Here is a 26,530-nt window from a genome sequence, read left to right on the forward strand (position 1 = left end):
CGCTAACACTGCCAAAAATATTTCCGCCCATTTCAAGCACGCATTTTCGAAGGAATCTGTGGAAAGAACACCGGCTACGCAAATTGTGGAATTAATAGTAAACGGCATCATCTCCACATTCGAAATTTCCCCCATATGTAACTCAGAACGAGCACGTAAGCTAGAAAGGAACACTTCACGCCGACATGTTCAATGAAATGGAACATTCAATGACTTTACCACCACTGGGATCCTGGAGTGCTCACGGCCTAGGACAATTGAAAGTTGAAAGTTTAGCAAAGACGAAAAAAATGGCAGCATATCCATGGAGTTAATGATGGAGAGTGGGCTGAAGCATCCGTCCGTCCATGCGTGCGTCTGTGTGGCCGCCCGTGCGTCCAGCCGCCCGTCCACGCGTGCGTCTGTTCGTGCGTCCGCACGTTCATCTGAGCGTCCGTCTCTGCGTCCGTTCATGCGTCCATCCGTCCGTGCAGCTATCCGTGTGTCCGTTCATGCATCTGTCTGTGTGTCCGTTCGTCCACCTATTCAACACTCCAAGTGCCACCATCTCGCATCTTTTCATCATATATTCCTCATATAGAAGCACCGCCATCCAGCGGACATTCCAAGGACTAAACGAGAGGTGGCACACGCACACTTTCTTACGGGTTGCGCTTCGGGTCCACTTCCCACCTTTAACCACCTCGAGTTCATGGTATATACTAGTTCACTGTATTCATGGCACTGCGGCCGAACGCTCGCTGAACCTTTCGAAAACCAAGAAGGTTACGCCCAGCGAGTACGACGTAGCAAACTTTTTCAGTCAGATAGTGCTCAATGTACATGCCAACGGCTGCTAATGGGAAATGAGAGGCGGAAAATTCGGCTTTTACTTTCTTACGGCTTGCGCTTCGTATCTACTTCCCATTTTTAACCACCTCGAGTTCATCCAAGACTAATCCAAGACTAATCGTAGACTCTCGCGTGATTTTCAGCCACAGTTCTTTCAGTAACGGTGGTGATTATTTCGTGTACATGGTTAATTATGGCAACATTCACAATGAGAGCTTCTCGCAAACTTTCCAGTTTGCGATAGAAGAGATGCACGTGCACGTCTAGGCTAGGTTTCCCTGAGGGGAAAGCTTGATTTTTTCCAACAATAGCACTCTCGTAACTTGAAGAGCCGTTAATCGCAACCTTGATGCCAGTTGTAATATTTCAGCAGCTTTTAGCCACGTTCATCAAAGTGTGACGATGAAATCTGGTGAAATTGGTACGCACGGTAACTTCTACTTCCAGAACCGCACACGAGAGGGTGCCTTAGAAAAAATTACACCATCTCCCCGAAGAAAACCATAGTGTGATACGGAGCATCGCGGGGAATTTCAACGGTGTTTTCAGCAGCGGTGTTTACCAGCTTGCGGTGTTACCTTTGCGGTGAACCTTGCGTATTATTACGTTGTTAGATTGGTTCGTTATCACGCATCCAGTGAACGTTGTGTCGACAACTCCCGCAAGGCTCTGCATCACCCCTTGGTCCCCTTACGAGAGACGGTATGATTTTAGGGGCGAAGCACCTTAAAGCGGCCCCCGTACGTCCCTCGTAGTAGTCGTAGTCGTAGTGTGTAACCAGTCTTACATTTTCACCTGCAAGGTGGTGCCGATGGGAGATTTCTCCTGTGCGTTGTTGCACAATAAAAAATTCGCAGCATGCGCGTTAACTAAAAGCCGAATTCTCCTGTCTCTCATTTCCCATTAGCAGTCATTGGCATGTACATTGAGCACTATCTGACAAGAAAGGGTTGCTACGTTGAGGCGGAAATGTTGTAGGCCCGTGTGCTCAGATTTGGGTGCACGCTAAAGAATCCCAGGTGGTCGAAATTTCCGGAGCCCTCCACTACGGCGTCTCGCATAATCATATGGTATTTTTGGGACGTTAAACCACGCATATCAGGGTTGCTACGTTATACTCGCTGGGCGTAACCTCCTTGGTTTTAGAAAGGTTTAGTGAGCGTTGAGCCGCCGTGTCATGAATACTGCGAACTAGTAAATACCATGAACTCGAGGTGGTTAAAGGTGGGAAGTAGATATGAAGCGCAAGCCGTAAGAAAGTAAAAGCCGAATTCTTCTGTCTCTCATTCCCCATTAGCAGCCATTGGCGTGTACATTGAGCACTATCTGACAAGAAAAGGTTGCTACGTTATACTCGCTGGGCATAACCTCCTTGATTTTAGAAAGGTATAGCGAGCGTTGGGCCGCAGTGCCATGAATACAGCTAGTGAACTAGTATATACCATGAACTCGAGGTGGTTAAAAGTGGGAAGTAGACACGAAGCGCAAGCCGTAAGAAAGTGTGCGTGTGCCACCTCTTCTTTAGTACTTCGAATGTCCGCTGGATGGCGTTGTTTCTATATGGGGAATATATGATGAAAAGATGCAAAATGGTGGTACTTGGAGTGCTGAGTAGATTGACGAACAGACACACAGACAGATGCATGGACGGACGCGTGGATGGCTGCACGGACGGATGGACACATAGACGGACGCAGGGGCGGATGCGTGGACGAACGCAGGGACGGACGCACGAACAGACGCACGCACGGACGGGCGGATGGACGCATGGACGGTCACACAGACGGACGCATGTACGGACGGAAGCAAGAACGAATGGACGGACGGATGCTTCGCCCCACTCTCTATCATTCACTCCGTAGATATGCTGCCATTTTTTTCGGTCAATGCCAGAGCCAGGTGCTGAAGCAACTACTGCCGTGTCTCGTTGTGCACTGTATGTGTAGTTGGGAGCGTTAATTGCAGTTTTATTCCGCTGCAGTTCTTGTTATCTTGTTGCCTATATGTTTATTTCATGTGTGTTACTTATAATTATATGGCAGCTGTATTTTTGTTTCTCACAGTGCAATGAACCTCGCTTTGTGCCTGCGTTTATCAAACATTAACAAAGTGGGCATGTGCTTACGAAGAATATCACTTGAAAATAAAATTTTTCGCTCCTCCTATGATTCTCGTGTTTTAAATTGTGTGCATAGACACACATGGCATCGTGTGCTTGCCGCTTTAGTGGTGCAGCTTACACGCAGCTCATCGATTTTTATTGTACCGTGCTTAGAGTGGAATATCGCATCTATTACCCACTGCATATAATGCGTGGTCATTCTTGAATGGTCGGGCCTTGTTCCATGCCTATCACCATTCATTCCTTCTGCTCTAGGTTGCCAGCTAACTGCAGTACAACCGACTAACGGCAACCGAGCAACAACTATTTGGATTAACCTCCGTGTTTTCATATACGCATTTTGACACTTTCTAACTCGCACTCATATTCTTCACATATACAAAATTTCGTCATACGTATTTTGCCACTTTCTAACACTCACTCATATTCTTCACATATAAAAAATTTCGTCACACAATATTATCACCAGTTCCCTTAAGCCAAATTTGTTATTTCTCGAAAATTCAATTAATAAGGTAAAGCACTCATTGCTGCGATTCTGCATAGAATACACAGCTATCACTTCATGGCTTTATTCCGTGCCGGCGACAAACGCGTGACAAAAATGGCAATCATTCGCAAAATCTTTGTACTGTATCGAGATAACAATTCGTAAAATTAAGCGAAATATATTAATTAAAGGTATTGCTGGAATAAAAGTTTCTGGAAACAAATAAAGGGGAGCTGAGACAGTCGTGCGGGATCTCTCGTTCCTCTCCCACAAATCCAAAGCACGTAGACTGGGTGCGAGCAAGAAGCTTCCTGCGGTATCTCGACGCCTGCTGCGGTGTCTGGAACACGACTCCCTTCTTGCCGTCTTCGCCGAAACCGCAGGCGTAGCTGTGGTACCGGCGCCGCGACACCTTCCATGACGACGGATCCCAAGATAGACACAGCTTCGAAAGACGTGCAACGCTCATGAACTCCAGCTTGACCGTTACCCTCTGGACTCTGTTCGGGTCGCACGGCTGCGAAGCATTCGCCATCACGACAGACACGGCCATCGTAGGTAGAAACAGGAGGCAGGTAGAGTGACCGGACGACGTCCTCATGGAGTTTTCGTCACCCATCACCCGGGACGGTGAAGGCCATTCGTTGACGTTGCCGAGCGCCGACGTGGTCGGGTAAAGCAACAGCGACGCCGTCGAACCCAGAACCTTGTCAAGCGCGTGCAACCTCGTCGCATACCACTTGGGCTGCTCGTGCGCCGCTGCGTATGGAACAAAGAATCCCAAGGTGCAGTTGGCCTTCCGCAGTGCTATCGCAACGTGCTTTACTGTGCGGAGAAAGCCGTGAAAGACGATACTGCATTCCCTAGACTCCCTCCACCATAGTCGAAGGCCAGCGTAGCGGTCGGACCGTGCCAGCAAAGCAGCGTTGCGGACGAAGTCGTCTCTGGCCCGTTGGTCTCCCGACGCTAGGAGTCTCTGGAAGGCCGACTCCCGCTCGCGGACCGCCACGAGTATCTCGGGAGATCGACCACTGGCGACGTCGCGACGAGCCGAAGCCTGATCTTGGGGAGACGTTGATTTCGGCGCGTACGTTCGTGACGCCTCTGGTCGAAGAGTCATGTCCCTTTCCAGGATGTAGCAGCATCTAATCAGCAGCTTGCAGTGCTCCGCACCCGGAGAGATCCGTTCTTGGTTCACAGTCTCGTTATCTTCGATGGCCCTGCCGTGGTCTATGTAGATACAAATGGTGCCAGAATGTTCGATGATGTCTTGTCGCCGACGTGTTGCCTGCTTCGATGGATTTTCGGTGGCGTTGGTTTCGTTCGAGACAAAGTCAATGGCCCGTCTTTCAGCTGCAACGAAAATTGAGGAAAATTGTGCAAACGTAAACAATACTCGCGAAGAATAAAAAAGACAGGAGGGAATGTACAAATTGCTCGTGTTGAGTAATAAAAACTCTAATATATATATATATAACTTTTTTTACGGTAGCCGGAAGAAACTCTGATTATCTATTTCATATATATATATATATATATATATATATATATATATATATATATATATATATATATATATATATATATAACACTCCTGCCGTGTAGCATCAGTTTTAGTACCATAGTTCGTACGATGGCGGTCAGATTTTGTGAAATCCTTCAAGCACAAAAACAAACATATTAGGCAGCATCTTGATCATAACTATTTTAGCTGGTTTGTTGTCTGTTCTAGTATAATGGTCACCAATTACTCTAAAATTTTTATTGGATGCCATGCCCAGACATGTTTGACAGTGTTTTCAGCAATCTATTGGAAATCACTCGTTTGCCTTTATACATTTTAATATCGTGTCAGCTTAAAACACGAGAAGTTAGATTTAGGCACACCTGTAACGCATATTCCGGGGCTGCGGATTGTGGGGTTGTTCGTGGATGGCACCCAGACCAACGCCACGGCGGTCAAGAACATGACAACCAAGATGGGCATTGCAGCACGCCTGACCAAACGAGTTTCGTCCCGATACCGTGGCATAAACGAGAGGGGGCTCCTGCGCCTGCTGCAGGCTTTCGTCGTAAGCCATGCAGCATATGCAGGGGCCTTCCACCACTGCACGTGTCCGGTGCGAGCCAAGATTGACGCCGCCATCCGGAAAGCCTACACGGGGGCCCTGGGATTCCTGCCGGGCGCAAAGGCCACGGCGTTGCTGTCTCTGGGAGCACACAACACGCTCTCGGAGATTAGCGAGGCCCAAAGATCACCGCAGCTGAGCCGCCTAAGCAGCACGGCAGCGGGCAGAAGACTACTAGACCAGGCTGGATTACTGCCTCAAGGCGGACGTGTTGGTACAGGACCATACGGCAAACTGGAAGAGCAAGCCCTCCTTAGCGACGAAGCGGCGAGGAAGATTATCGTCTATCCGCTGCCCAAGAACACCAACCCAGAGAAAGACGAGGGCAGGCGAGCGGCACGAGTGGTGACGCTGGCCCGTCAGTACCAACGAGACGAGGGTGCAGTCTACGTGGACGCCGCATGCAAGGTATCCGTGGAGACGCAATGACATTGTAGTGGTGGTGGTCTGAGCTACTACCGGAGAACTTCTAACAGCCTGTACCATGTGCGTCCGAACAGCCAGCCAGGTGGAGGAGGTGGCGATTCCTTTGGCCATGGGCCTACCGGGTACGCGCTCGGTGCTAAGCGACCCGAAGTCGGCGATCAAGAACTTCGCCCGAAACACGATCTGGCAAGGCACGGAGCAGCTAATCAGGTCCATCGAGGCCACGTGGGCTGCCTGAGATGCCGCTGCCGGACCGACCATTGCTTTGAAGTGGTTCCCGGCCCACATGGGTCGGCAACTAGCACTCGACATCGAAAACCGCAACGAAGAGGTAAACGCCGTGGCCCGTGATCTCATTACGTGCCGGAACGCGGCAGTCCGTCCCTCCGAGACCAGCGGAGAAGACCAAAAATAGGACTTAGAGCCCCTCAACGACTACGGCAGGATCATGGTGGCTTACAGAGAAGTCAGGAAACCCTTCCCGCACCCGCACCGAGAACTCTCGCGCGCGGAGACAGTAAAGTTCCGAGAGTTGCAAACCGAGTGCGTGCTGACACCGGCTCTGACCCGGCACGCGTGCCCCGACATGTTCGTGGATGCAAAATGCAGTGTGTGCGAACGTGAACTAGCTACTCTCCGCCACATCATGTGGGGAGGGTGTAACAGTGCTATGCACAGTGGGAATGGGCAGTGCCAGGATGACACGTATCCCCAAGAGGTGAGAGCGTGGATACGCTCCGAAGACCTGAAGACGCAACGAAGGGCCATCCATCGGCTTTAGGAGGTTTTGGCGAAGCAACGAAGAAAAGGAGCCGACGACCCGTCTAACGGGTGCGGAGGCACCCAATTAACTGTCGCCTAGTTGGAGCACAACATCCTCGAAGTCTAGGCTCTGAGATTATCGGACTCTAATAGCCGTAATCTTAAAAAAGGGAACATCCGCGCCTAACACAACGCAACGCCCCCAGTCTGGCATACCTCGTAGAGTGGAGGTTTATACACTTTAAAAGACGCACTGAACTTCAATGTGGCATCCATTTTAAAAGCTACCTGAATATTTTAGACGAATTGTATTATAGGTATGACACGAATTCTTTCATTACTGTAAGATTAACTTACACACTTCACGAGCGTGAGCAGAAGTTTTTTTTTTTGGGGGGGGGGGGGGGTTCAATTATACTTTATGTATGTTCGTGCATGCGTTAGTATGTGTGCGTGTATATAATTAGACCCCCCTACCCCCCACCACTTGGCTATAGGTGCCTGTTACACAACACGGCATCGTTGTTGCTGCTCCTTCTTTTACTTACCACAAATGTGAAGCATTTTTTGCGGAAATTTCGAGAGCTACGTTTTCACCGATCCCCACCGCGGTGGTCTGGTGGTCACGGTATTCGGCTACTGACCCATAGGTCGCGGGATCGAATCCTGGCTGTGGCGGCTGCATTTTCGATGGAGGCGAAAGTGCTGCAGGCTTGTGTGCTCAGATTTGGGTACACGTTAAAGAACCGCAGGTGGTCGGAATTTCCGGAGCCCTCCACTACGGCGTCTCTCATAATCATGTGGTGGTTTTGGGACGTTAAACCCGACATATCATCATTAGATTTTCACCGACATTGGCTGCATCGGTAACTGCGACAGTGATAGTGTTCGTAATTTAAGGGAGTGGTTGGACCGGCGCTCAGTTTTTCCACAGGCCGCGACATGTAACCTTTCATAGCACGCATGCTGTTGCATCAGCAGTATTTTGCACTGTCTACTGGACTGAGTTAAGAGCCTCACATAAAAGAGCATTCACTATCCGGTAGTTTCACATAAAAATGGGTGGTATTGAAAGTACCTTTTAGATATATGGGGTTTAGCGTCCCAAAAACCACCAAGTGTTTGTAAGAGACGCCGTAGGAGAAGGCTCCGAAAATTTTGACCACCTGCGGTTCTTTAACGTGCACCCAAATCGGAGCACACGGGCCTACAGCACTTTCGCCTCCATCGGTGAGGAAGTACCTGAATTATGCTAAAATGTTCATTTAAGGCGGTCCTGCGACACTTTTCCGAATAACCATCGAATGGCTTCATTAAAGCAATTTATTGCCCCATGAAACGACCACCGCACACATTTTCGGAATCCGTCCACTACGAACAGAGTTAGCATTTATTGCACACTGCAATTGCTTTGTTCTTTCGCCCCCTATGAGTTTGCGGGAAGCTAAGCAGGGAGGGAACGCATGGAGGAAAATGAGTTAAAACACGCATGCTTCAAGACCTCGAGTACTTTTTTTCTTTAAAAACAACGATAGTGTTTCTTGAATAACTTGAACACAGGCATTTTGGGTCTATCTGTCTGCCCTTCTGCCTGTCTGCCTGACCATTCGTCCGCCCGTGTGTCCATCACACGATTCAACCACCCCGGCCCTAGCTTAAGCTCTTCCTGAACGCCCAGCCAACTTCAACAGGTCGCTGTGTTTGAACTTCTGAACATTGTCGTTCAAAAAGCAAATGTTACGCATATTTGAGGCACAATATCAATACGCCAATATTAGGAGGTGTGTTCTTTTAGTGGAAAATACGTATACATGTACTTCTAAAGACCGTGGTGTTTCTTACACTGCTGCGCTCAAAATGCGACGCTATGCACGAAAGAAGGCCGGCAGAAGACTATGTAGTCTTTCGACGACATCTGCAGCGAAGCGCGCAGACACGTGGCCAATTTTCTCTATCCTCCTCTCTCTCTCTTTCTGTTAGAAAGCATGGCTTGCTTTCAGTGTGATCGCGAGCACGCGCGTGGCACGTGGTGGCCTCCCGTGGCGGCCTCGGCAACTGTGCTGCACAAGATGCTCAAATCAGCCAGTGGCCTAGAACATAGCACAGTGATTTGGTTCATGCCACAGGCGACGGGGCAAGCATTCGGCCTGCCCCTCCCCCTGTGCGCTACTTATACCGGCAGTGTAACGCGACTTCGATGATGCCGGTATAACAATGCTATCGAGACATGGCCGCCATTGCGCTCTTTCCTGTCTGTCTACATACCCACGCGCCGAGTGTTAACCCATATATACCCAAACTTAGGAAAATTAACGATACTAATTTGTTTCCCCCAAATGATTTCTTCTGTGACCTCAGTAAACAAAATAAGGCTTTTAATTAAAGAAAAAAATTTTCGAACAATGCTTTTGGAGGCGTCCTATATATAGGACACCAATGTATGACACACCGCTAACAAAAATATTGGCATTTGAAACTGTCGTACGAAAGTTACTGCACACCCAATAACTGCCGAACAATTGACAAAAATATCAGCAGCATCAAGAACAACTTGACTCTATATTATATTTTGTCGCTATATGGCGCTTAGCTACACGCACTCGAAATAGCCATTTTCTGACTGCAAGCACGTGGCTATTTGTAGCCCAGCGATCACCTAGACTTGCATTTTACGAGAACAGGGCATCATAAACACACTTTAGGTGGCGCTACCTTTTTTAGAGAAAAAACATTCAAGTTACACTGAAAAGTGTCAGCGTCCTGTATGTAGGACACTGGGCATATATGGGTTAATTCCTTCCCCGTGCACGCAATGGCTTCGCCTTTCCTTACCCTTGAGCTCTTTACTCACCTTCGCCTTGACCGCTTGAACTTCTCGTGAACCAATTCACCACCGCCCGAGGTGCGCTGGCAGCGGTGCTGAGCCCCTCGTTGGCGCTGATGGAGGTGACGCCGTGACGCAGGAAGCCACGTCGTTCGTGCAGGTATGCCCACAGCCACACGATGTACACCGCGATCACGAGGAGCACCAGGACGGCCAGCATGGCCAGTATCCACATTGCCAAGTAGGACTCGGACCGGTGCGTCTCGTCTTCCACCGAGACGACGTCGGCGATCGGCACTTCGTCCGGCCACGTGATGCGGCGTCCTTTCCGCCGCCTGCCACTGCTACCGAGTTGCCGTGCATTTGCAATCATTATTCACAGTGCAGAGGTAGTAGACAAGAGAAAAAGGAACAGCAGGACAGTAAGTTGGCTCTAAAATGCTTATTATTCGAAGTAACGAAGAATATGATAGTGATTTCTTTTGTGTTTTCCTTTCAAACAGGGGGGGGGGGGGTGACCAGTGGCCCTCTATAGTCAGTGACAATACGTAAAAAATATTCTCACTCCTCCAACAAATCCCTGGTGTGGCTGCCCTTAATTGGTGTCTAGGTTGCTCCAGCGATTTATTATTTGAAGGCAACGTGCTTTTTAAGTTAGCTGAAATGCTTATATGTCTCATCAGTCAAGAATTCTTGTTCGAGATTAGACGAGACCAGATGACACATCGCAAGATTTTGTCGTCGGCACCAACATTAATAATGCCGACCAGTTCATTTTTAATGCTTCACCTTCTTAATGAACTGCTAACCTACTTAGGTTCTCGGTGCCTGTCTCAACCATGTCGTAAGAAACTAAAGGCTATTAGCGTAACATTGGCCGTTTCAAATTATCATAGAACACCTATTGCAAGGCAGTTGTTAGTATAAACACCATAGTTCTTTTCTTTGCGAAATATCGTAAGACCCAATTAGCGTTGTAAGGCAACACGCGCACCTACCCAGCATTGCACGTTGTTGGTTGTTCTGCTGCTGATGATTATTGAAGGGACTAACTACTAACTATATATATAAATTCAAATTATGCGAAATATTTAATTTAAAAGCAAATTATTTAAATGCGTCAGCTGGTTTGATTCCCAGCTGACGGAAGTTTTCTCTCTACTTTTTTTTTGCTTCATCTTTTATTGTTCTATAACGTCATATCCGTGACGGAAATACGTCAGTGAGGCTGTGATGGAACCAGGCATGAAACATGTTCGTGATAAAACAAAAACACACTTAGCAGTGGATGTAAAAATGAAATGCAGTGATTACGTGCTTCCCACCATGGCTTATCTTATGTACCTCAGTAAAAGGCGGTAAGAATGGGCAATACATAGATCTTCAAGTGATCCTCGGGCAACATTATTGACAAAAATCTGCATGGTCATATCCTTCGCTATGCTGTATCCTTCGATTGATTGCGGGGGACACTTCTTCTATCCCTCTCACGCACACGTCTCTGGGCAGGCGCACCGAATGCATTTTGCCGTAATACGTTTCGTCGAAAGCCAAAAGTATATCATACCCGGGGGTGAGGAGAATCGGGGCGGACGCTGGGTCGCGCTCGTCGAGTCCTTCCTGATCGAACTCAACGGTGTACTGCGCGTCGTCATTGGCGCCCGCGTAGAAGAATCTCTGGTAGCGAGGGTCCCAGTACACGTCAACCGGACTCCACTCACGCGTCGCTGCAGCGGCTTCCATTTCGGTGCATAGCTGGGGTCGCCTGTGCCTCAGGGGCAGCGGGTTGCCTCGGCTGTACATTGTTGTTCTTGCTTCTTACTGATGCCTCATGCCCACTAAGGGGCATATGCGTATTTAAAGGCAGGACAAGAAAAACTCTCGCTTCCCCGCACCCTTCTCCACTGTTGTCTGTGTTAGTTAATCAGAAGGAAACAAGCAAATCAGGTGAAGTTTACCTAAGGAGAGGAATCACGCAAATAAGTAATGAAGAACAAAACTATTTTTAAGGGAACGGGTAGGAAAGAGATGTCATAGGAGACTGTTGGATGGGGCCGCAGGTCCACGGATTCAATGGCTTGCGCCGATCTCCTGCTACGTCACTCAGAAGCTCACGGCACGAAAGCATCCGGCTTTGGCAGCCCGCACCACTGATCTTCTACAGTGTGTAGTCGTGGTGAAGAGGAATGTGGCTGGAATGAACATAACTTAAATTCATCTTTATTTAACAACATTGTAAGCAGTTCGGAGCAGTGGGGGGCCCAACTTGCGCGCTGGTACCCAAAAGTGTGCAAAGACGACTGCCACTGATCAGGGGCTTTATAAAGTTAGAGGAGTCTGTCATACTTTTATTGTGTTCTCCTGGCCTGAAAGAAGCAGTGACATCAACTTCACACATTTCGCGTTTTTTTTTTGCGTCAAAGCATATGTTATCGATCCCCTAACAAATATTCGGTACTAATAACGCAACATATGGACGAATAAATATTTGTTACATTGATTAGTATGACCAGTATCGAAGCCAATTCAAACCAGGTGCAATGCTCACCAATTTTCGGCGCTGCCAAAGCTTCCAAGCAGTCAGCTCCCGCGGTCACGCCTCATCTGATCACGTGGCCACACGTTGAGTAATATGGAATCACGGTGATTCACAGTGTGGCGAATCAATTTTGGTTTGATCTTTTTTAAAGCAGTGATTTTGAAATCGACGTATGACCGAGGAGTGACTAGGCAGCTTCAGACGCGCTAGCTGGTGTTACTTGTTCGCGATTACCGTAGCTCCAAATAATCACATTCGTGCTCACGACTCCACGACATATCGCCCTAAGCAGCACAATGAATCCGCGGAATTAACATGAACGCGCGCCAAAAACCAAGCAAAAGAAAGGAAGTGAAGTCATTGCTATAGGAAGCCAGGCGTCGCTGCCAGACGGCACCACATGGCACCGCGATGACAACACTAAAACTGTCGACTTTATCGCTGCTCGCTCATTGCCACTCAGCGCCTGAGGCGTTGCCAAGCAGCTCGTTGAACACGTCAAAATACTCTCGATTTCTCATGGAAGGGAACGCACGCACCATTGACTCGTTGGACGCACTTTGCGCCCAACAGAGGACCACTTCTACGTGACAGACGTCCTTCATACTTCAGTACGAAAAATTGGCATATCCCACGTACAGTGAGAATCGATGATATGCAAAGCACGAATGAGGAAGGGTGATAGGTCATTTTAAAACCAGCACAACGTTAGGAAGCGGAGGCAAATTATGACGTACATGACTTCCACGTCAAGATTACCATGTCTGAACGTTTCATTTACCTTCGTCATCTATTAACGTCACCTGATACCAATTTTCTAGCTAGCTAAACGGCTGCGAGCGTGCTATGAGCATAGCATGTATTCATGTTTTACATGAAATTCATATCATGATTATCATAGTTGGACGCCTCATTTACATTCATTGTCCATTTACGTCACGTAATACCAAATTTGGTATATGCGGAACAACAGGTTTTCCCGCTCAATTTAATCCAAGCGCCAGCCAAATTATTCAAGACGCCAGTCAATTTAATCCAGCTGCCCCTCAATTTGATCAACGTGCCATTCATTTTAATCCAAGTCCCATTGAAATTAATGTAACCACCAGGTGATTTAATCTAGACGCCAGCGAATTCATTCCTGACGACATCGTGACTTCAAGGCGATCCAGAATTTTCGGGAATGCGTGGAGTGAACAGCTTTGGAGTGAATTTAAGAGGAAAAAACGATCAATGAGTCACTAGTGACACAATATGACTCGCGCGATTTCATCACGCCTATCTCCTGCGTGTGCATTATTCACACCTTCGACATACATATCAAAGGAAACGCCGTCCGCACAGTAACGAACTTGACACATATTGCCCAGGCCAATTATCTGATAAATAATAGTGACTCGCGCGAAGTCATCGCACCTGACACCCGTGCAAGCACTCTCTAACCTGCCTTCATGCATATGAAACAAAACGTCTTTGAGAGGGCAATAACTCGAACGCTGTCACTTGGCCTAGTGACGTGATCACTAGGGACTCGCGTGACTTCATCACGTCTAACACCCACGCACGCGCTGTCCTAACCTGTCTTTATGCACATCAAACAAACCGTCTGTGAGAGAGCAATGACGTCATACTTATGACTCGGCCAACCGACTTAATCACTAGTGACTTACGTGACGTCATCACGCCTAACACTCACGCAAGCACTCTCTAAAGTGCCTTCGTGAATATCAAACGAAACGTCGTTGAGAGACCAATAACTTGAAGTCCGTTGCAGGCAGCGTCTGCTAGTAAAAAAGTGACTGCTCGCGCTGCACAGCCGTTCACCGGCTAACCGGTATATGTAGGCACCAGATCGCGCGTTTTGAATTCAGTCAAAGGCGTCTTTACATGGCTTTCGTTTGTCTTGACGCTTTTCTTGACTCGAGTAGATGCGATGGAAGCAACAGTACCTTCAAGCAGCAGTGGGGTACAACCCAACATCAGCGTCCCACCACTTGTTGAGGGCAAAGCTTCTCCTTCATTCAATAAATAGGAATGATAAAGGCGAAATGACAATTAAGCATTTTCCAAACCATACTCAATTACGCAACATTCAACCGATACCCCCACCACTCTGTGACGCATTTACTCCAAGTCGTGTGGGAAGATGTGGGCGGCTTTTTTGTTGCTTCTCGTGTTTCGAAGTATGCCTTGGAAGCGCGGGCAGCCAGTCCGCACTACGGTGAACGGACAGGCATTCTACACCGAACAGGCACGCTTATTCCAAGCACACATGCCCCGCCGCGGTGGTCTATGGGCTAAGGTACTCTGCTGCTGACCCGCAGGTCACGGGTTCGAATCCCGGCTGCGGCGGCTGCATTTCCGACGGAGGGGGAAATGTTGTAGGCCCGTGTGCTCAGATTTGGGTGCACGTTAAAGAACCCCAGGTGGTCGAAATTTCTGGAGCCCTCCTCTACGGCGTCTCTCATAATCATATGGTGGTTTTGGGACGTTAAACCCCACATATCAATCAATTATTCCAAGCACACAACCCTATAAGAAGCGGCATGGCGTACAATGTAGAAAAAAAGGCACGAGTCAGGCAAACCGTTCAATGGCGCATCAGCAAATGGTCACTTGCAAATAGCAATAGCATGTATCTCAAATACGGGGACTGCTCTCTATTACAACCGCTTTGTTTCACAGGATGACCAGGTGAAATATTAGTTGAGCCGTAGGAGTGGTTGGCAAATCTTTTCGTAGCAAGTTTTGGAACGGGCAAACCGTGCGTCTTGTGCTTGATAATGAATATACAGTGTTATGACTGGAGGCCGGATTATATGCAAATGCCTATTTCGTTTCTTGCGTTTCTATTGTGTCATTTTGACATGTGAGCACCAATTAGAGGGCAAGGAAAACTTTTATAGTGTTTTTATAGTGCCTATAAATGCCTATTTCGGACGCTGTTGTCTAAATTCATATAAGTGCCTGTAAATGCCTCTTTTCAAAATAGATGCCTATACAAACGCTATTTAACCTCAAATTTTGCTTTCAAGTACCGCTGGAGTCCAGTGTTCATGTTACCCGGCAAAATGTAGATTTAGGGACACGCAACTACACTTTATTTCACAGGTTACTTTTAGAACTGTCAAGCCTACAAGGCATTTTAGCGAGAAGGAAGGTTGATTAGCCTCTACATATGTATCCATCCATGTCGCGTCGTCTGCTGCAGCCTCTCTCCAGCGCCTGCTCGGTTGCGTAGGGAGCAGGAGGCGCTTCTGTGCAGCCGCAGGAACATGAAGAGTGAATGCGAAACTGTGGAGAGTCATCAAGGGAAGTAAAGTGCAAATAAAAAAAGCAATATCTATGTAGTTTTTGTTCTATTTGTCATTTACATGTCGGGCTTCACTATATAGATGACCTGAGAAATTTTACTTACACAGTGGAAAATGTTGCGTGCCCAATGAAAAGCTTTGTATCCCTAGATTTCTTTAATTTGATCATTAGAAGCTGCGAAAGCATGCTCTGAGGAGGTGAGCTTGAAACCTTTGCACTCACTCGATGTATACTTCGCAAGCCCAATTCCTTTCCTGCTATTAGTATCAGAGCCACTCGAAGCGGCAACATCACACGACGCGCATGAGCCCGTCATGCGCGCGTAAACTACACTCGCACGAGATGCCCATGTCAGCCCGTGCGCGCAAGCGGTGTTCAGCCGTCTCGAGGTTTTCTGTATTGTACTGCGAGTTTTTGTGGGAAGCCGCAAATGCTTTGACTGGTGAAAAAACAAATTGCTCGTTCACATTTCCAAGTACACCGACAAGTCACAGCAGAATAAAAGCATGAACAAGTAAGGTAATATTAAAGGGCCCCTGTTCAGCGCTTGCCTGCTCTGCAATACTACAGCACAAGACGCGAGAGAATCGCTCAGGCGACCTGCACCGCAAAGAGCCTACAAGGAAAATGATCAACGTGAAAATTTTGGCTATATGTTTCTATATACGTTGTAGCATTGCCTCGTAACATTTTTATTCTCCCGTAAGAACAAAATTGAGTGATTACTCTTGTGACGGAAAACTTCGCCTTACCTGTTAGTTTCCCAGCGCGCAGCCAAGAGTGACCATGGTGAATTGTCGAAAGTTGGGGGGCTCAGCCCCTAAACTTTTCTCGGGGGGTGGGTGGGGGTGAACGCTTTTCTTGTCTCCCCGGCTGATACGCCTATTGAGGAGAAGTCACGGCTGTTGCTATGCACAACCGTGCCATCACGTGGTTGCAGAGAAAGCCTGAGGGGAGAGGCCACGGCTAGCCCCGTTCAAGGGCGCGGAAAAGTGGACGGTCACCGCGAGTTTGACACATTAAAGGATTTTGCCGTTATACTGATTGACAAGCACGAGGTTGACAAGTTTAAGTTATTTAACGAGCGAAATACTTCAAACTGGTAAGGTCAATGATAATGAGTGAGCCATAAAAGAGATCGCGGCCCACCCGAAAGGTGAATTACAGCATAATGTTTTCGCTGTGCATTCACGGCGGCAGTTGTGGACAGTGGTTCGGTACGAACTGCCGCGGCACCCCACGACGCGCTAGATGGATGAATGCCCCTGAACTTTCACCACCAGGTGCGTTCGTGCTGTGTTCCATCTAGCGTTCGTGCTGTGCTCGCCAGATCACATGGCTTAACCCGCGCTTCTATGTTCGTTGTTGGCAGACAACGCCAGATTACTGCACGATCTCCCGGCGTGGTGAGTGCACATCCTACAATGCCATTGTGCATCCTATATAGGCTGCACATAGTTAAAGGAGGATCCCGCCCACCTCCCACCGCTGAGTCGAGCATTTTGTTACGACTCGATCACAGCTCTGGTATTGAATCAAGGCATTCAATGAGTATAAAACACATTCCGTTGTGCAGCAATACCAAGGACTGAACTCCTATGGTACGGCTATCGCTAATAAGGAGTGATGAAGACCTGCGATGGGAGAAGTTTTGAAAGAAAAGCCCATACTTTTCTTTCACCACTCACAGTGCTTGTAGTCTTTCGCCGAGTAGACAACAACAATGGGCACAAGGTATGTGCCATTGTGCACGTGTATTTGAAATACAACATGTGATGTTAAGCATGTATGCGACTCCGGGCATATGCTGTGATTGTTTTGTATGGATGGACGCTATGAGGGAGGCAGACGCTAGGGGTAGTTTCGCCACCTGGCGGGGAGTTAACGTATCGAATAAATTGCACATTTCCTTTTGGAATGAGCCGGACACGTAGAAACGACGTGTTGAAGAGCTAATCCTGGATATTATGGTCATGATATATTACTTCACTTTACCAACGGCACTTTGAAACGACAGGGTGAAATATAAAAGTACGTTTTTAACGCTTTCAGAGCAAATAACGCCTTTCGTGATTTCAGAGTAAATATACGCCTTTCGTGATTTTTAGTTCATTTCTTCATGCTGAGGGAGTGTGACAAATATTTTCTTTCCTTCGGGGAGCACTGCAGCAAGGACTGCAAAAAGCGTGGATAGCATGATGCACTGGTCTCGCCGTACTGAAAGGAAGCCTGGTAAGATACATGCTTGGTTGCTTAATTCGTGCGCAATTTCTTCACGTCACATTAGGTCGCAAGTGGGCTGTAAACGCCGACTGAAAAATATCTGTCTAGCCCAAGGAGGATACATAAAACTTTTATGTATCCTCCTTGGTCTGGCCCACCCTGAAGGTAAGATGTGTTGGCCTTTATTTGTTGTTCTGGTTCCAGCGACATATTACGAGGAAACTGCATGCTCTGGGGCTTCTAGCACTTTTCAGTAGCTCAACGCACGGACATAATTATTGTAAGTGTACAGTTTTATTCTTATTTGTGTATATACACACAAAAATATTTTGCCGAATTTCGCAGTAGAGCTTATAAACGCATGCGACTGTGCAACTAGTCATGTAAATAGTCTGACTTTCTCTAAGTACTAATCATTCTCTTTCTTTTTTTCAAATCTTCCTAGCAATCAACAGAATGATACAAGCCTCACATCTCGGTGGTAAAACGTCGCACACCGAATACGCATTTATGGCCAAGAGCACGAAAATTGACCGACAGAAATTATCTGGCCGGAATACCACTCCATCGACTGTACAGTTTTTGGTTGCACAAGCCTGCTGCAAATCGTTTCATGTGAAAAGTGTTGCATGGAAACATAGTGCATTTATACAACTGCGGAATAAACATAATAAGTGAGGAGGCTTACGTTCATCTTTCTTTTATTGCATGTTGCTTACTTACGCGTTAACAAGTGCATGCTTTAGAGCCGTTTAATTTCACTGAGCCAATGTCATGTGCACAAAATACAAAAAAGGCAGAGCAAGGAACATTGGCAACCGACGTGCAGCCCACGGTAAATCGACGCTTATGTAAGGTCGGACCATGTCAACCCGCGTGTGGCACGCACTTGGGCTCGTCGGCCAACGCAGTCGGGCCTACGTTGTGTTCCGACGTCGGCCGGCGTGATGCCAATGTCAATCACCAAGGTTGGCCCTACGTTGGTATCCAAGGTCGAACCAACCACTTCGCAGTCAGTAACAGACCTCACCGACCTCTTGCTGAGGACACATTGTTGCTTGGGAATGCGCTGTCACCTGGTTGTTGTCGCGACTCGCCAATGCCATTACGCTATCCGGTCGTGTATACTTCGATTATTCGTGTACGCCGGAAGCAATACGAGGTAGTACTGGTTACTTTGCTGACAAGCCGCTGTCTTGTAATGCGTGAAGGGCCGAAAGACCGTCGACGCTATGGGCATTTGTGTGTTGTCCTCGCTCTGAAGGACCGCGACAAGCTCGGTGACGCCAACTGCTACTTCTTGCACAAAATCGGGACGTGAAGTAGGCTACTATACACCGAGTGAGTTAAACTCTATCCGTTGGTTACGAAATTCACTTACTTGTACTGCAACAAGACAAGCGAGTCGGGCTCAGTGATGTTCCGAGCAGGGAATTTTCTTTTTTTCGGGGAATTCTCGCCTGTCATTTTGAGCCAGAGGAAAAAATGGAATCTTCGTGATATTGCAGGGAATTTCAGGAACAGTTAAATTCTTCTATAACGACCGATCACTAGCGGTCACAGTGTGCCTTCATCTGCTTTAATCGGTTCTAGTGCATGCACCACGCATGCATAGCCTTTCAGATTTGTTTCGGATCTTTACGCGGAGCGATCTCTAGTTCATTGTTGGTGTTATACTTGGAGCCCACAATGTGCAGTGTACCAACAATATATGAAATCATAAAGTCATGCTATCGTCGTGCGGCAGTGAAGGGGATAGTCGCCAGCACGTTAGACGCGTAATTATGTGTGTGCGTGGGTGGGGGTGGAAATTAGTACCGTTGTTCAGGGAAATATGCTGGAAGTTTTGTCAGCGTTTGCAGAAAAAAAAATCACAGCATATCCACGGAATGGATGATGATTGGTGGGGCGAAGCGTTCATCAGTCCATCCACATGCTTCCCTCCGTCCATTTGTTCTTGCTTGCGTGCGTCCGTCTGTGTGTCCATCCATCCCTGCGATCATCGGTGCGTCCGTCCGTACGTATATTTGTGCGGTCGTCCCCCTGTCTATTTATCCGTCCATTCGTCCGTGCGTCCGCCCCCTATGTCTGCCTGTCTATGTCCATCAGTCCGTCCGTCCATCTGTATGTCTCTCCGTCCGTCCGTCTGTCTATCTAGTGAACACTTCGAGTACCACCATATCACATCTTTTTCATAATGTATTCATCATATACAAGTACCGCCACCCATCGGGCATTGTAAGAACCGCTCTTTCGGGTGTGTGCCACCATGGTGGTTACCCACTACAACGAGGGACGCGCAAGCCACGCCATAAGGAGCTTCGCCGTGGCAGCATATCCACGGGGTATTTCTAGCTCATATAAACGCACTGTTGGCATATTTTGGCGTATACAACTGCTTGGCATAGTCGGTATTACCTACTTGCGGTTTGATGCTGACTTGTCTGTTACTGTTACAAAAAAAAAAAACAATCCTTATGCTGCCATTTTGGCAGCATAAGGATTGGAAAACGAATAAGGAAAACGAATTTTATTCGAGTGGGCATCAAATAAAAAAAATGACAGCATATCCACGGGGTGAGTGATGGAGAGTGGAGCGAAGCATCCGTCCGTCCATTCGTTCTTGCTTCCATCCATCCATGCGTCCGTGCGTGCGTGTGTTCGTGCGTCCGCGCATCCATCCGTGCGTCCATGCATCTGCCCCTGCGTCCGTCCATGCAGCCATCTATGCGTCCGTCCATGCATGTGTCTGTGTCTCCGTTCGTCCATCTAGTCAACGTTCCAAGTACCACCATCTCGCATCTTTTCATCATATATTCCGCATATAGAAGCACCGCCATCTAGCCGACATTCCAAGGACCAAACGAGAGGTGGCACACGCACACTTTTTTACGGCTTGCGCTTCGTGTCTACTTCCCATCTTTAACCACCTTGAGTTCATGGTATGTACTAGTTCACTGTATTCATGGCACTGTGGCCCAACGCTCGCTAAACCTTTCTAGAACCAAGGAGGTTACGCCCAGCGAGTGTAGCGTAGCAACCCTTTCTTGTCAGATGGTGCTCAATGTGCATGCCAATGGCTGCTATTGGGGAATAAGAGACAGGAAATTTCGGCTTTCAGTTAACGCGCACGCTACGAATTTTTCATTGTTCAACAACGCACAGGAGAAATTTCCCACTGGCACCACCTTGCAGGTCAAAGCGTAAGACACGGTACGCACTACTACGAGGGACGAACGGCTGCCGCTTTAAGGAGCTTCGCCCCTATAATCCCTGAAATAAGTAATTTTCAAGTTTCTGTATGGGAATTCTTCGACGTAGTACGAAAAATCACTGGTCGGACTTGGCCGCCATCTTTGAAATTCATTCGCAGCAGAAATATATGTCCGAGAGCGATCGGCACGGACAGGGCCCTTTCGGCAGATCTCGCCACCGCGGAATCTCGGCGCCTTTTCGGAGGCAGGATGTTTCAGCGTGAACGAGCCCATGGAGATTTTGTGTTTCGTGGGAAGCCACATGGGTAGCTCTAAAACGTGGATTCTGCTATAGATATTGAGCGCAGGCCTTCTGGTATAAACACATCCTTATTATGTCACGCTACTTTGGTTCAGAGTCAGTATATATACTGCTGCCTCGGTTCTTTCGAACGCCATTCCGTTAGGCGGCACGATTTTCTGACAGGCACACGTCGACCGTCACGTGGGCTGGTATTACGCGTGTAATCTGCAGCTTACATCTGCCCACACTCACACGATATCTGCAACCACTCATACACGAAGAATTTGATAATCTAGCCCAACTATAGAGATAAAGTTCGCTACAATATATACGTTCCAATTGCACGATCGAGCTGGTGGCTGACAAATAAACCCTCGCGTGCTACTAAAGGCATCATATATACCGCGACGAAGCCCTCATTATGAACAACGTAAGGACTTTCACCCCATGGAAAAAGTGATTTTTCGTCCTCTTTTAGAATTCAAGCAAACATAAATAATATCTTCTAGTGCTTTCTTTTGCCTAAATATTTATCAGTTTCATACAGAAAAACAGAGAGAGTGTGCACATGTGTGTAAAACCAACACTACCTAGTCTAGATGGTGTTGGTAAAACACACAGAGAGAGAAAGAGAGAGAGAGTGTGTGTGTGTGTGTGTGTGTGTGTGTGTGTGTGTGTTGATTGATTGATTGATATGTGGGGTTTAACGTCCCAAAACCACTATATGATTATGAGAGACGCCGTAGTGTGTGTGTGTGTGTGTGTGTGTGTGTGTGTGTGTGTGTGTGTGTGTGTGTGTGTGTGTGTGTGGATATCGCTATCGCATTCAAAATTTAAAGGCGAAGGTTACCGAACGCTTTGTTGTTTTCCTTATCGTTATAAAAGTTTTGCGACTACTCACTGCGGTGATTCACAGCGTGCACACTCTGACTAGGTATTCGTGCAATAAATAAATAAATAAATAAATAAATAAATAAATAAATAAATAAATAAACCAGAGACACTTAAATATATTGGACGGGGGGCACGTTTGCACAATCGACACCCGACTACTCCCGTCTGCATACGTGGGGATCAGTTGCATTTAATTCTAAACATATGCAAGTATACGCATACTGCTGGGAGCCTGCCTAAGCACATCTCGAAATTTGAGCAACAATAATGGCTGATTTATTGGCTGTGCCACGCTCGATGTGCAAAATTAGTGCAGCTTCCAGGATGTGAAGTGGCACTGTTTCGTGTCATTTTTTTTTCTTTTTCTCGCAGCTCTTCATGATGTTTGTGTAACGCAATATACCTGTGATTTAAAAATTGCACCATTAAGAGCACTTCACCACTACAACCTTTTATAAGATTTCGTTTCCCGTTCAGCAGAGTGGCGCAGTGGAAGCGTGCTGGGCCCGTAACCCAGAGGTCCGTGGATCGAAACCACGCTCTGCTACGTATTTTTTTTTTTTTACTTTTGAATATATTGTCTCGAACGGCACCTAATGCTTCACCATTTTGATCGGCGTTTCTTCGACACCATATGTCCATAATTCGCAATTCGGTGCTTCATATCGCTGCATTAGAAATAAAGCACGTGCGCTAAGATTCAGCACAATCCTTCACAAGCGTAATTTTATTCAGCAGTGCGGTCCATTTAGTGATATGCAGAAAACATAGTTAATATTGCTTAAAAGCATGCAGTAATTAATATACTACTTCAGAGCGCGCAAAATAATTAACCATCGTGTAAAACGAAAACTTCAATCTTCATGAGCCGCTTATGTCATTACTTATAAGTTTACTATTTTTAACATAAAGGCAAACTAGCACTTATAGAAAAATGTTGTTCTAAAAGAAGCCCGTCTATTTATTTTTGGCAGTAACAACGAAACTGAAACTAGGAGTTCACTTCCATGAAGGAAGGAAACAACTCATTTCTTCCTCCGTGGTATACTCCTATCTTCTTTTTCTATTTTGCTCTTTTTCTTCATTTTTTTGTTTTTCCGGGTTTTAGTTGTAGTGAAGAATGCACTACCGCGTGTTTGCAATCTGTGGCATGTTGACAGCTGGGTTTCAACACACACGTTCACATTTTTGCCTCTCCTGATGTACGTCACACGTCTGCGATCGTACCTATTTGTTTAGTTTGCTTTTGACTAAGTGCATTGTGAGTGATTCATTTTCTTTAGCATTTGATAGCACGCTATCAATGCAACAGAAAACAATTACAAAAAAATTATATGAAAGAGAACAGTGATGTTGCGTGGAGGTCTCAGCACCGCTGACACCTGTAACTGGCACACGATACGAAGAGAAAAAAAAAATCTAAGGATTTCACGTCGAATGAGCCAGGTCAGGTTGAGCTTCGACCACGCTTCGACGTTCAAAATAATGTCACAGTAAGCATGGCAGAGAGCCAAAATCACTATGAGTCGTTCCGTCATTCATGGAATGCATCTGGATCCGCGAAACGAGCTGTCATTCTGCAACAGGTTTTGCAGCATCCTAATAAGGCTGTCTCTGCTACAGTGTACACTGTACCTCAGCCTGCCATTACTTTTAGCGTTACGTTTATTAGATTCTCAGGGTAGAGTCTAGAGTGAACACATGTGAGAGGAGGCAATTGGCAGCGCTGTTTCTGTAGTTGCAGAGTGTCATCTGTTGTACACGGCAGCAAAGTTTGGTTGGCAGTTAGAACCATGACCTCCTCTATAAACTTTATAGAGTTTATATAACGTTTATAGAGGAGGATGTGGTTAGAACCGGCGGGATGCTCGCAGGTGCACAAATGCACAGCACGTGGAGGAAGGAATGACTCAGCATGACAACTTGTCGAAGGGACGTGGAAAAGCCGCGAAAGTCCGGCCAACGTTGGTCCGGGACTTCTCCGTACTGCTGTGTCCATGAATGCCACAACAGTTACCGAAACACCATCGGATCGAAAACAACCACCCGCGAAATCCTATCAGTTCCCATGAAAGTCGTTCGAAACTGAAAGGACACAACGCTAGATCGCTGCTGTGTGGCGCACTGGGTAAAAATAATAACCGCGTAAAAACGTTTTTTCGTTTTTTTTTGTTTTTTTTTGTGGGCGCCGTTGTTTGTTAGCATGCACATCTTTTCTGGTCTGGCAACCCATGTGGAATGCGGGAAGCTCGCTGTTTGCGAAGATGGTAAGCGTGCTGCAGCGGTCTTATCGTTCGTTTTCAGTTTATACGCTGGGAATTCCGGCTGAAGTGATGCTGGTCCTTTAGGAAAGGAGTCTTTCTGACGTTCTGGCAAGGTTCAAGTTGTTGACGGTCGATTGTTTTATTATACAGTACCACGAACGAGTCCGCCTCTGTTGGCGCTAGCACAGACGTCCTGCTCGAAAGAAGGCACAGTATTTTCAGGCCTTCTTTTCTAGAATGAGCAACAGCACTTCGAGAGCACACTGACTATCTTTCTTGAGCTGTAGTCATCCGCTTTTCTAACAAGATTTCTTTACGCTACGCCGTCGCATCGGCTACCGCTCTTGCATAAAGCCGTGCATTGGAATGTAGTGGCTCGTCTTTATCTCGTAGCTCTGACGGTTTGTGATAACTGTGCACGAACTGTTGTCTCAATTCTTTCTCAACTCTGAAGGAGTGACCGTATCTTCCTCGCTCGTTTGTTTTTACAGTTGTGCACTTGCATACAGCTCTTTTATCAAACGACGCTGACGGGCCTGCGCGTCCCCTTATTTATCTTCATTTTTAATCGCGATATTTGAATGACTGTCAGTGCCGCGGTACTTTGACCTGCGATAGAGAGAAATGCTACGTGGGGCGGTGTATGGGGCAAATATTCTCATCGTTGGAGTAGCTGTTGGCTGCGCACCTTCCGTTCATAGCCGAGGTTGAGCATCGGTGGCGAAGTCGTTGCAGTTCGTTCGCTTGAGAAGAAGTGCTCTGAACATACACGAGTACCCGCGGAAAGTACAAAGTTTTTCCCGTTTAAGTTTGCAAGCCATCGAAACCGCCGCTCCTCGTCAACAGGAAAACGATGCAACCTGAAGAGTCCACAGCCACAAAAAACTCCGCGTCTGGGGATGCACATGTCATATTTCTTCCGACTGCAGTTTCTTTATTCTGTAGCTGTTAATGCACCCCAAAACAGCGTAATGGTTCCCTGATCACCAATTATTGGCCGTAATAGCAATGAAGAAAAACAAAATCCGCTGGTTGGCTTAATACACGGCCATTTGCTCGATAACGCCACACATACCAGCGCCAATACACACACTCCGAGCCATCGCACGCATGTCAGAGAGAAGGAATGTGTTGGTTGCCAGACCGGGCCTCCTCGCCCGATGCAAAGGTCTATAGTGCCGGCTTATCATCCTGAAAAAAAAAAAAGTCGCCGGCCCAAGACTATCTGCCACCCATTTCTGGTAAGCCTGTCATGCCAGTGATCCATGTGCAGCCAGAATAGGGGCTGCATGTGTAATGCCGGCAGCTGGCATAATACACACATCAGAAATCAGCGACTCAATAGCCCCCTGCTATATTTTTAGCTTTTAAGCCACCGTTGAGCGATATTTGCTTTCCCACATTTAGCAACACCGATCAACCATTGTCAAGGATCATGAAGGAAACGTAACCTAACCTGGAACCCTCTTGACGAACTGCTGGCGTTTGGTCGACTGATGTAATCTGCCTGCAGCCGACAATATGGACACAATTAAAAACAAGACGGCCAAAACTTCAACCCTCAACTACGATGCGGTTCATATTTCGTACTCACATGAACAACTCATTTCTTCTTGCCAGACCAGAGAGCGAGCATGAGATACGCATTTGCAGCGTGCACTTCATTGCTAACAAAAAGAGTTCGATTGCTGAGCACCCGGCATACGTACCTACATTGTTGCTGCCTCAGTACAAAAAATGTGACAGAAGTGGACAGAAGTGGAACAGGCAACGAAAAATTGTGACAGAAGTGGGAAAAATCGACAGAAGTGGACAGGCAACGAAATCTACAGCAAGCGATGCTGAAAAAGGCAGTTATGTGCTTCTTGGATATGACTCGTAGTGTGGAGCAATGCATAGTCTCGGGTAACCATATGCTGTGAACCCACAAACTTTTGTCCCGGTTCTCAATGTTGCAATGCAGCTCAGCCATAGTTCAGTCATTCGCGTGTAAAACAGACCTACGGCACAGGTGGCAACATTGAGCATACAAATGCTCTGCATCTGACACACGGGGTCCTGCATTTGCAGTAGCAGCAACGCAGCATTAACAGCTCTTTAGATCCTTACTAGGTGCCATTTAACTAGGTTTCGCTTTCCACAAGCTCGATAAATGTGTGCAACAGGCTTGCTGCCTGTTGCACACTTTCAAAACAGCTGCGCTTGCAGCTGTT

The 26,530-nt window shown here is 47.1% G+C and overlaps 2 protein-coding genes across 20 annotated transcripts in view; one reads left to right on the top strand and one right to left on the bottom strand.

Annotated features, from left to right (window-relative positions):
* Positions 1–3,509: 3,509 nt before the first annotated feature.
* Positions 3,510–26,530, bottom strand: part of LOC119177843 (uncharacterized) — a 66,981-nt gene continuing 43,960 nt past the window's right edge. For all 8 annotated transcript variants that reach the window (XM_075887416.1, XM_075887415.1, XM_075887414.1 and 5 more), the window contains 2 exons: positions 9,612–9,928; positions 3,510–4,796 (listed from right to left, as the gene is read on the bottom strand). In XM_075887416.1, coding sequence (XP_075743531.1) covers positions 3,625–4,796; positions 9,612–9,819 — 1,380 coding nt within the window. In that variant the 5' untranslated portion in view covers positions 9,820–9,928 and the 3' untranslated portion in view covers positions 3,510–3,624. The remainder of the gene's footprint in view (positions 4,797–9,611; positions 9,929–26,530) is intronic.
* The window catches only part of LOC119178420 (uncharacterized), a 36,827-nt gene continuing 34,521 nt past the window's right edge, over positions 24,225–26,530 (top strand). For 9 of the 12 annotated variants that reach the window (XR_012893907.1, XR_012893906.1, XR_012893908.1 and 6 more), the window contains exon 1: positions 24,283–24,320. Coding sequence is in view for 3 of the 12 variants with exons in the window: in XM_075887417.1 (XP_075743532.1) it covers positions 24,285–24,320 (36 nt within the window). In the remaining 9 variants the exon portion in view is untranslated. Of the gene's footprint in view, positions 24,321–26,530 lie in introns of all 12 variants that reach the window. The other 3 variants (XR_005110702.2, XM_037429618.2, XR_005110701.2) reach the window with 3 other exon arrangements.

Source organism: Rhipicephalus microplus, chromosome 1 (genome assembly GCF_043290135.1).
Source record: "Rhipicephalus microplus isolate Deutch F79 chromosome 1, USDA_Rmic, whole genome shotgun sequence".
Taxonomy (NCBI): Eukaryota; Metazoa; Arthropoda; class Arachnida; order Ixodida; family Ixodidae; genus Rhipicephalus; species Rhipicephalus microplus.